Genomic DNA, 10,922 nt, shown 5'->3' with positions numbered 1-10,922 from the left:
AAAAGAAAGAATGCCTCAAGTTATTTATCCCGACAACATAATCATGATTAAAGAGTTGTCAACCTATACCCCAAACACATACGAATGTACTGCATTCCAAATCAGGACAGTAGAAGACTTGGAACACAAAGATTTGCCAACCACTTGGTTTAATTGCATAGAACTATAGTATAAGGCATCTCCTAGTAACTTTTACTGTCAAGGTAGGTGCATCTCAATCTATAGGGCGTACTCACTGAAGCACTCAACTCGTGTATGCACTCATTTCACAAGATGTGTGAACTCACTCCTATCAAAGAATCTACACTCGTTATTTAAGGTGGAGGGCACTCGGCGTCGGTAAGGCATATCCCATTCTTCTTAGTTTTCTCCTCATGCTCTTCAATAGCTTGTGGTTGCACAATCTTCATATCTTCTTCCAAAATCCATGTCAACTCTCGGTAATCCACAATAGGAGATAAATCCATAACCATATCAGGAGCGCAAAAGAAATATACAACAACAAATATACAAAATAGAACCATATAATCATAATTATTGGCTTCAAAATAAACTTCTAATGCTAAACAAGCCAACAAAATCAAACACAAACGAATTTCCTATGAAAATATCATCATGAAAAATCTGGAAAGGCTTGGTTCGGTTCTCTTTTTTTTTTAAATAAACTAGAAAGCAGCATGGATATGTACAAAGACTCAACTTAAATATTACAAAAGAAATGAAAAACAAACATAAACTAAAACTTTTTTTTTCAATAAACATGATAAATTGACTTTTGAAGAACTCTTTATAAATGACAAATACTTGTTGAGATTTGACTTTGTAATCCGTCATTTTGATGATCTCGCGGTTTTTGACTTTGGAAAACAAATTGGTTTAAAATAACGATAAACTTCTAATATTTACAACTAGAAAACTAGAATGAAAATAATAAACAACTTTAACAACTATTCTTTGGACACATTGATTTGACTTTAAAATGCAAAAAGTCTAATGTTGAAAAAGCTGAATAAATCCTATTATTATTATTATTATATATATTTTTATTTATTTATTTATTTTATTTATATATATATATATATATATATATATATTTGTTTATTATACACCTCTCCCCAAGCTTAAAAATATGCATCGTCCTCGATGCTTGGGAAGATAGCGGGACAAATTATTGAGGAGGATCTTGAGGTGGGAATGGAGGAGGATATTGATGTGGAAATTGTGGATTGTATGGTGAGGGTAATGTGGATATTGAGGGTAATAAGGTGGTCGTGTAGGTTGACCACCTAAACAAAGTACCCTATGCATGTCGGTCACAAGGAAATCCACATGTTGGTTGCGGGCTTGTTGATTGTCTCTAAAGGTATAAAACTCTTCCCTAAACTCCACCATCTCAGTATTTATCTCACAAACACTATCATAAAGTTTAGAATAGTCACGATGCAAACGCCGATTGTCTTCATGCAACCTACGAAATTCTTGCATATACATGTCATGATGGGGATGCATGACAAGTTCTTGCTGCACTGGAGCAGCAGCATCAGGAATGGGCTCATCCTCATCAGAATCAGGATCAGGCTCGGGCATCGGAACACCTAAATTGGACCTAAGGCGCCACACAGTGTTGTGGATGGGATTGGACAATCGAAGAAGCTGAGAATTGTGATGATCGATGCTAAGGTAATCACGACTATCAACAGCCCAATAAATGGCTTCTGTTTCATAATCGGTATGGAACAAATGCATGTTTTGAAAGATGTTTGTCGTGAGGCGAGTTTCTCCTTCAATAACATCGAGACCGGGGGGAAAGCGAATGGCAAGAGCTGGGTGTTTGAGGATAATTGTGATTATACCCCCACAAAGTAATTTACCACTGGTGCTGCGGGATATTTTCAACAATTTAAAAATGATCCATAATCCAAAATCAGGAAGTTGATTTGGGTTATGAATCATACACCACATAAGCTCTAATTCTTTTTGGCCAGCCTTGCTTATCTCATTTTGTGGAAATACAATAAAAGCAAGGATACGATGAGCGGCCTTAAGAACAGGATGAATGATACTTGATGCTTTGGCAGCACTTGGAAAGTATGTCAATCCTGAAATTCTCTCCCAAAAAGCTTTAGCATCCTCTTGAAATGGAAAATTCAATATGTGAAATGGACCGTAAGTGTTAACAATTGGAGCACCAATGAGTTCACATAATTGATTTTTATGCAACTGATAATTACGGCTAAAAGCACGGAATGAGAGATACTTGGTTCTTTGATTGAAAGAAACAGATGACAAAAATTCAAGAGTTGGTTGGACATACCCAACATCATGCAATGACAACAAACCTTCCCATCCAATATTTCTGAACAAAACATAGACTTGGTCATGAATATGGAGGGATTCAAGAGTGGGCATGTCCGCGAATTTCTGTGCTGCACGCCTACGACCAAGAAAGTTGTGATACCTAGCTTCTTGTTGAGAGTCTAAGAATGTCAATGCACCTGAATTTTGGCGTGGAGGGTTTGGGTGACGTTGACTATCACTAGACTCAACGACTCTAGAACGCTTGGAATTACCTTTTTTACCACCCCCACGAGATGATGAAGCCATGAGAAAAACAAATTAAGCACAAAAATTTGACTCTTAAGCACAATGCACAACCACTTAATATGACCAACACACAATCAACACTCAATGTGACAGTTTAAGCACAAAAATTAAAGCTTTTTGACTAATAATGCAAAGTCAAAGAATTGGAAAGAGAATACCCGATTTAGAGCTTGAAACATGAAATTGGTGCTTGAAATCACTTGTAATCTCTTCCACAATGCTTCCCCAAGCTTATCCTACAAACAATTTGAAGAAATCAAAACAAAATTTTCGGACCCCAATTTCTAGGGTTCTTCTAAAAATCCGAAAATCACCATGAAAATGGTGTTTTGAAGCATCTTGAGTGTAAGGAAGAAGAAAGGAGAATGAAAATTCATACCTTGCATGCTTAATTCCATAGAAAAATCGAAGATTTGTGGTGCATGTGTGTGTTCGGTGTAAGGGAACGAGAGGGACAAGAGTGTCGACTGAATGAAGAAAAGAAAAGAGCTGGAAGTCTTAAAAAAAACCCGTGTTTTTTTTTTTTTACAGGTCTCGTTACACGGCCCGTGTAATGGAAAGAGTAGTGTTACACGACCGTGTAACTCCAAAGTTCCAGATACCTATCTTCATTACATGGCCGTGTTTTGCAAAGGCATGCATTACACGGCCCGTGTAACGTTCTGAGAAACGCACCGAGATTTTTCTTATTTTCGCATCCGCTCACTTCCGATCTTCATAAAAATTATTTTTAGACTCCCCTAATTATTCTAAGAACCTTGGAACACAAAAACTTGAAAGAAAATGTCTATACGAGGATTTTACAAAAATGACCAAAATACCCCCGAGTTGCCTCTCAGGTAGCTGCCCTTGTTTAAAGTCGGTGGCTCGACATGGACCCCAATTATTTGTCAATCTTGATACTTTGGATCCGCTACTTCCTCCACTTCCTCGTTTTTAACCTCAAATCCTTCATAATAAGGCTTTAAACGATGACCGTTCACTTTAAATATCTTCCCGGTTTTCTCACTTGTGATCTCTATTGCACCATGCTCAAAAACATTAGTGACAACAAATGGTCCCACCCAACGGGACCTTAATTTACCTGGAATTAATTTGAAACGAGAATGATAAAGTAATACCTTTTGACCTGTTTGAAATACTTTGCGTGAAATCATCTTGTCATGGTATGCTTTCGTCTTTTCCTTGTAAAGAACTTCATTCTCGTATGCTTCATTGCGAATTTCCTCAAGCTCTTGTATGTCAAGCTTCCTCTTTTTTCCTGATTCATTTAAATCCATATTGAATTGTTTGACTGCCCAATAAGCTCTATGCTCCAACTCAACGGGTAATCGACATGGCTTCCCAAAAACAATGCGATATGGAGACATCCCAATTGGAGTTTTGTATGCAATGCGGTACGCCCACAAAGCATCATCAAGACGTGTACTCTAATCTTTCCTTGTTGTATTCACAGTTTTCTCCAAGATACCCTTGATTTGTCGATTGCTCACTTCAGCTTGACCGTTTGTCTGTGGATGGTATGCTGTGGAAACTTTATGAGTAACACCATATTTCTTCAAAACACCCCCGAGCATACGATTGCAAAAATGTGTACCACGATCACTGATTAAGGCCTTTGGAACACCAAATCTGGAAAAGATGTTAGCCTTCAAAAAAATCTATCACAACTTTTGAATCGTTAGTACGGGTAGCTTTTGCTTCCACCCATTTGGAAACATAATCCACAGCCAAAAGGATATAAGTAAAACCCGAAGATGATGGAAAAGGTCCCATGAAATCAATACCCCAAACATCAAAAATTTCACAAACTAAAATGGGATTTAGGGGCATTTGATTCTTTGAATTTAAAGAACCCATCTTTTGACACTTATCACAGCTTGCACAAAAAACATAAGAGTCATGGAAAATACTTGGCCAGTAAAATCCACTCTCTAATACTTTTCTTGCAGTTATTTGAGGACCAAAATGCCCTCCACAAGCATAAGAGTGACAAAATGCTAAGATAGAAGATATCTCATGTTGTTGCACACATCATCTAATCATTTGATCAGCACAATATTTCCACAGATATGGCTCATCCCATACATACCTCTTGGCTTCTTTCTTGATTTTATCTCTTTGCCATCGAGTCAAATCTGGTGGAAATTGATTTGTGACAATATAGTTCACAATATCTGCATACCATGGGGCAACTTTTGCTGAAAATAGGTTCTCATCGGGAAATGCATCATGAATGGGAGTTGAGTCATCGGGAGAAACGATCCTGCTAAGATGATCAGCTACAAGGTTTGACTTTCCGCTCTTGTCCTTGATTTCAATATCAAACTCTTGTAAGAGTAATACCCATCGAATGAGTCTAGGCTTCGAATCCTTCTTTGCAATTAGGTACCTAATAGCTGCATGATCAGAATAAACAACTACTTTAGAACCTAGCAAATATTGACGAAATTTATCTAAAGCAAAGACAATAGATAGCAATTCTTTCTCAGTTGTTGAGTAGTTGGCCTGTGCACTATCAAGTGTTTTTGAGGCATCATAAATGACAAGAAGAACTCGGTCTTTTCTTTGCCCTAACACTGCACCAACTGCATGATTACTAGCATCACACATGATTTCGAAGGGTAAACTCCAATCCGGTGATTGAAGTATTGGTGCTGAGATTAACAACTCCTTCAACTGATCAAAACCTTGCTTGCACTCTTTGGAAAATTCAAACTCTGCATCCTTTTGTAGAAGCTCACACATAGGACGGGATATCTTGGAAAAATCTTTGATGAATCGTCTATAAAAACCTGCATGACCAAGAAACGAACGTACCTCACGAACACAAGTGGGATAAGGTAAAGACTTAATGACATCAATTTTTGCTTTGTCTACCTCTAGACCCTTAGAAGACACAATATGACCAAGTATGAGACCTTTATCAACCATAAAATGACACTTTTCATAATTCAAAACAAGGTTGGTCTCAATACATCTTTGCAAAATCTTTTTCAAATTACCCAAACACTCATGAAAGGAATTACCATATACAGTGAAATCGTCCATAAATACTTCAATGATTTCCTCAACATACTCCGAAAAAATACTTACCATGCACCTTTGAAAAGTGGCGGGAGCATTGCAAAGTCCAAAAGGCATCCGCCTATATGCAAATGTTCCGAAAGGACATGTAAAAGTGGTTTTTTCTTGATCTTCGGGTGCAACGGGTATTTGATGAAAACCGGAATACCCATCCAAGCAACAATAGTGTGTTTTTCCCGATAATCTTTCCAACATTTGATCAATGAAGGGAAGTGGGAAATAGTCTTTCCGAGTTGAGGAATTGAGTCTTCTATAATCTATGCAAACTCTCCATCCGTTTTGCACACGGGTGGGGACTAATTCACCTTGGTCATTCTTTATAACAGTAATACCTGTCTTCTTGGGTACAACTTGGACTGGACTTACCCACTTGCTATCCGATATAGGATAGATCATCCCCGCATTCAACAACTTTAAAATCTCCTTTTTCACAACCTCCATCATTGGAGGATTCAAACGCCTTTGAGCTTCTCGGGAAGGCTTGTAATCTTCTTCCATAAGGATCTTGTGCATGCAAAGCGAAGGAATTAGCCCTTTGATGTCGGCTATAGTCCACCCAATAGCTTCCTTATACTCCTTCAAGGTGGTGACAAGCTCTTCTTCTTCTTTTGTTGAAAACTTTGTGGAGATGATCACTGGTAAAGTCTCTTTCTCTCCAAGATACGCATACTTGAGGTGCTCGGGTAAAGTCTTGAGCTCTAACTTCGGTGCCTGCACAATAGAAGGAACAAGTTTCTCATTAGGCATTGATAACTTCAGTTTCGGAACATCAAACCTCATTTTCTTCTTCTCATCCATGCAAGATACAACTTCCATAATCTCTTCATCAATTTTAAATTGTTTGGCAAGTTTTTCCACTTTTTCCTTTTGAAGATTCCTGTCTAAAATGAGAGCTAACACATCAAGATTAGACAAATCAAAACACTCCTCTATCAATGGTTCTATGATATCCACAAAATTCAAAGATGAAATATCACTTGGATATCTCATAGCATCATAGATGTTGAAATTTATCACCTCTCCATCAAATTCCATGGACAATGTACCATCATACACATCAATTTTTGTCCGGGCTGTTTTCAAAAAGGGTCTTCCTAGAAGAATTGAACTCAAATTCGGTGAGTCATCATCATCCATATCAAGGACATAAAAATCTGTTGGAAATACTAATTCATTCACTTGGACTAACACGTCTTCTAGCACACCTTTTGGATGTACTAAAGACCTATCAGCCAATTGAATGATCACCCCGGTTTTCTTCAATATGCCAATAATTAAAGTTTTGAAAATAGAGTATGGCAAAACATTGATAGAAGCTCCAAGGTCTAGCATAGCTCGTGGAACATGAAGATTACCTAGCTTGCAAGGAACCGTGAAAACACCCGGATCCTTACATTTTTGAGGTAGTCTTTTCTGTAACACTGCAGATACATTTTCACCCACTTTGACAGTTTCATTCCCTTTTAACTTTTTTTTAGATGTGCATAATTTCTTAAGGAATTTAGCATATCTTGGGACTTGCTTGATGGCATCAATAAGAGGAATATTTACCTCAACCTTCCTGAACATCTCCATGATCTCATTGTCTTCCCTTTCACGCTTTGACTTGCTTAACCTTGTGGGAAATGGAGGAGGAATGACTTTTGCTTCAATGGAAACTTGCTTTGAGGGTGTTTTTGACTTCTCTTCTTCTTTCTCTAGCTCCATCTCTTCTTCTTCAATCATCTTTGGACCTTCATATTCTTTGCCATTTCTCAATGTGATAGCACATGCACTATGCTTTGGATTCTTTTCGGTTTGTGCGGGTAGTTTGCCTTGTGACTCCAATTTACTCACAGAAGTGGCGAGTTGAGTCATTTGTTGCTCCAGAGTCTTAATACTCGCCTTGGTTTCATTTTGAAATGTTTGAGTACTTGTGGCTAAACTCTTGACAATGTCTTCCAAAGACATTCCTGACCCGCTTGAACTGCTTCCTTGCTGCATGTTTTGAGGTTGGAATTGAGATTGATGATGAGGTTGATTTAGCTGGAAATGTGGTTGATAATTTTGTTGATGATGCATTTGATTTTGAAATGGAGGTCTTGGTGGATAAGGTGGCCTTGGCTGAAAATTGGCATTGGGTTGGTGCCAATTTGGATTGCTTCTTGGCTGAAAGTTCCCTTGTTGTTGGCTTGAGAATCCCATAGCTTGAACCGACTCTACATCTTCTTGTAACATTGGGCACATATCAGTAGGGTGTCCAACTTGGGTACAAATACCACAAGGTCTAACTATTGGTGGTTGCACACCCTTATCCTTAGCAAGCATCATCACTACTTTAGTCAACTCAGAAAGTTGACTCTCAATTTTTGGGGTAGAAATTTCTTTCACTCCTCTTGGTGCATCACTGTACCATTCTTCTTCTTGTGTTGTATGCTTGGACTCTTCTGCCATGTTTTTGATAAGAGCTCTGATTTCTGTTGGAGTTTTATCAGCTATGGATCCACCACTTGATGCATTGAGCAATCTTCTATCCCAAGATGACATTCCTTCACAAAAATATTGTAACAACTAATACTCTGAAATCCCATGTTTTGGACATCTTGAACACAATTTCTTGAACCGTTCCCAATAAGAATGCAAAGCTTCTCTCTTTTGTTGCTTGATACCAATGATTTCCCTGCGTAAGGCCGAAGCTCTCATCTCTGGAAAATATTTGTCCAAAAGCATCCTTGCAAGTTCATTCCATGTTGTGACTGACCCCGATGGTAAGTCATATAACCACTCCTTGGCTTAATCTTGTAAAGCAAAGGGGAATGCCCTTAATTTGATATGATCTTCTGTGACTTCATGTGACTTCATACCCACACAGACAACATGAAATTCCTTAAGGAATTTATGTGGGTCTTCATTCTCAAGACCACGGAATGAGGGTAACAAATGGATGAGTCCAGACTTGAGTTCAAAGTTGATTGTTGCAGGGTAATTTATACACAAAGGTTGTTGGGTGACATCTTGAGTGGCCCACTGTCTAAAGGTTTGTTCAGGTGGTGGATTTGGAGGATTTTGGCCATGGTTGTCCCCCATGGTAGGAGTAAGGATAAAGGTTTCAGATTCGGGTAAAGGTGAAGATGGTGGGGTGGTACTTTTAGGTGTTGGTGAAGATGTGTTTGATGGATTTGATGAAGAAGCTCCGGATTGTTGTTGTTTCTTTAAAAGTCTGGCTTGCCTCCTTCTTTGTTTTGCAGATTTATCTATCTCCAAATTAAGTGGTAAAGGTGTACCTGTGCGAAAAGATCTTGGCATAAACAGTTAGTACTACCGTATCCCCGGCAACGGCGCCACTAATTTGTGAAACTTTAGAACTATTGAGAACACACTTATTTGCTATTCACTTAGTGGCGGTGCATTGAGGTATATTATGACAAGCAGCTCCTCTTAAATAATTCGGGTCACAGCAGGTGATAATCAAATGTAGGGCGTTTTTTTTAAATACTCGTGAGTACGTTATTGTGTGAATCGGTAAGGCATAAGGAGGCGTAAAAGTTCATTTGGTTGTCTAGTTTCGTTTTTAGTTTTTTTTGTTAATCGTTTGTATATATGCTTGTTTTATTTTGTTTTGTAATATTTAGTTTAGTAAAATTGACTTTTTGTTGGATTATACATGATCTTCGCTTGGTTCAAAAAGATGGGTTAAAAAAAAAGTTTTAGTTTATGTTTGTTTTTCATTTCTTTTGTAATATTTAAGTTGAGTCTTTGTACATATCCATGCTGCTTTCTAGTTTATTTAAAAAAAAAGAGAGAACCGAACCAAGCCTTTCCAGATTTTTCATGATAATATTTTCATAGGAAATTCGTTTGTGTTTGATTTTGTTGGCTTGTTTAGCATTAGAAGTTTATTTTGAAGCCAATAATTATGATTATATGGTTCTATTTTGTATATTTGTTGTTGTATATTTCTTTTGCGCTCCTGATATGGTTATGGATTTATCTCCTATTGTGGATTACCGAGAGTTGACACGGATTTTGGAAGAAGATATGAAGATTGTGCAACCACAAGCTATTGAAGAGCATGAGGAGAAAACTAAGAAGAATGGGATATGCCTTACCGACGCCGAGTGCCCTCCACCTTAAATAACGAGTGTAGATTCTATGATAGGAGTGAGTTCACACATCTTGTGAAATGAGTGCATACACGAGTTGAGTGCTTCAGTGAGTACGCCCTATAGATTGAGATGCACCTACCTTGACAGTAAAAGTTACTAGGAGATGCCTTATACTATAGTTCTATGCAATTAAACCAAGTGGTTGGCAAATCTTTGTGTTCCAAGTCTTCTACTGTCCTGATTTGGAATGCAGTACATTCATATGTGTTTGGGGTATAGGTTGACAACTCTTTAATCATGATTATGTTGTCGGGATAAATAACTTGAGGCATTCTTTCTTTTTATTTCTATGTTTGCATTTCTTCATTTGCATTTGCATTCATCTCTTCCAAGGTTAATTTTTATTTTGTTTTCTTGAGGACAAGAAAAGGTTCAAGCTTGGGGAGATTTGTTAGGTGCATAAATTGCACCTTTTCATAAGCTAATTTCATGTTTATTTATAGCATTGCATTGCATTTTTAGTGTAATATTCATTCATTTTTCATTAAAGGACATTATCGAGGATCTATCGATATTTCACCATTTTTTGTGGATGTTTCAGGGTGATTTGAAGATTGGAGCATGCTTAGGATGGTCAAGGGAAGCTCTCGGTGAAATTTCGGAACTTTCGGAGCTAAATTGAAGAAATGAAGAAAATCAGGAATTGACTTTTATGAACTGCATTACACGGCCTGCGCTTTGGCAAGGCATATGTTACGCGGCCGCGCTTTGGAAGTATTTCAGCACATCAGAGTCATTACACGGCCGTGTAATGGCAAGGCATACGTTACACGGGCCGTGTAACGTGATCTGATCAAAATTTGAATTCTTAACTTCCGATTTATCATGTTCTTCTGGCATGTTAAAACATAACTTCGACTTGGAACTGTAGGGGGGCGATTTTGGTGTATCATATCATCATCTAGCATCTTGGAAACACATTATTTTACATTTTGTAAGTTAATTTGAAGATCAAACTAGTTGAATTTGTAGTTTCACTTAGACATGTGTGGTTGATTTCTAAATCATTTCTGATTCTGGATTCCTAAGTGTTTGTTGTTAAGTTGTAATTTGCATTTGATTTTATGTTTATCATCTAGTAATCTT

The 10,922-nt window shown here is 37.7% G+C and overlaps 1 protein-coding gene across 1 annotated transcript; it reads right to left on the bottom strand.

Moving 5' to 3' along the window:
- Positions 1 to 3,494: 3,494 nt before the first annotated feature.
- LOC145163322 (uncharacterized) lies at positions 3,495 to 3,974 on the bottom strand. Its single transcript, XM_079082163.1, has one exon. The coding sequence runs from the start codon at positions 3,972 to 3,974 to the stop codon at positions 3,495 to 3,497; it is 480 nt and encodes a 159-aa protein (XP_078938289.1).
- Between the last annotated feature and the right edge of the window lie 6,948 nt (positions 3,975 to 10,922).

The sequence above is a fragment of the Lactuca virosa genome, chromosome 3 (genome assembly GCF_052849685.1).
Source record: "Lactuca virosa cultivar CGN04683 chromosome 3, Lactuca_virosa_CGN04683_v6, whole genome shotgun sequence".
In the NCBI taxonomy this organism is placed as follows: Eukaryota; Viridiplantae; Streptophyta; class Magnoliopsida; order Asterales; family Asteraceae; genus Lactuca; species Lactuca virosa.
The sequence above is the reverse complement of the archived record's forward strand: the minus strand, read 5'-3'. Positions and strand labels throughout refer to the sequence as shown.

What these genes read in the sequence shown, in the direction of transcription:
- LOC145163322 (XM_079082163.1), bottom strand. Translation starts at nt 3,974, where the DNA reads ATGTCTCCATATCGCATTGTTTTTGGGAAGCCATGTCGATTACCCGTT.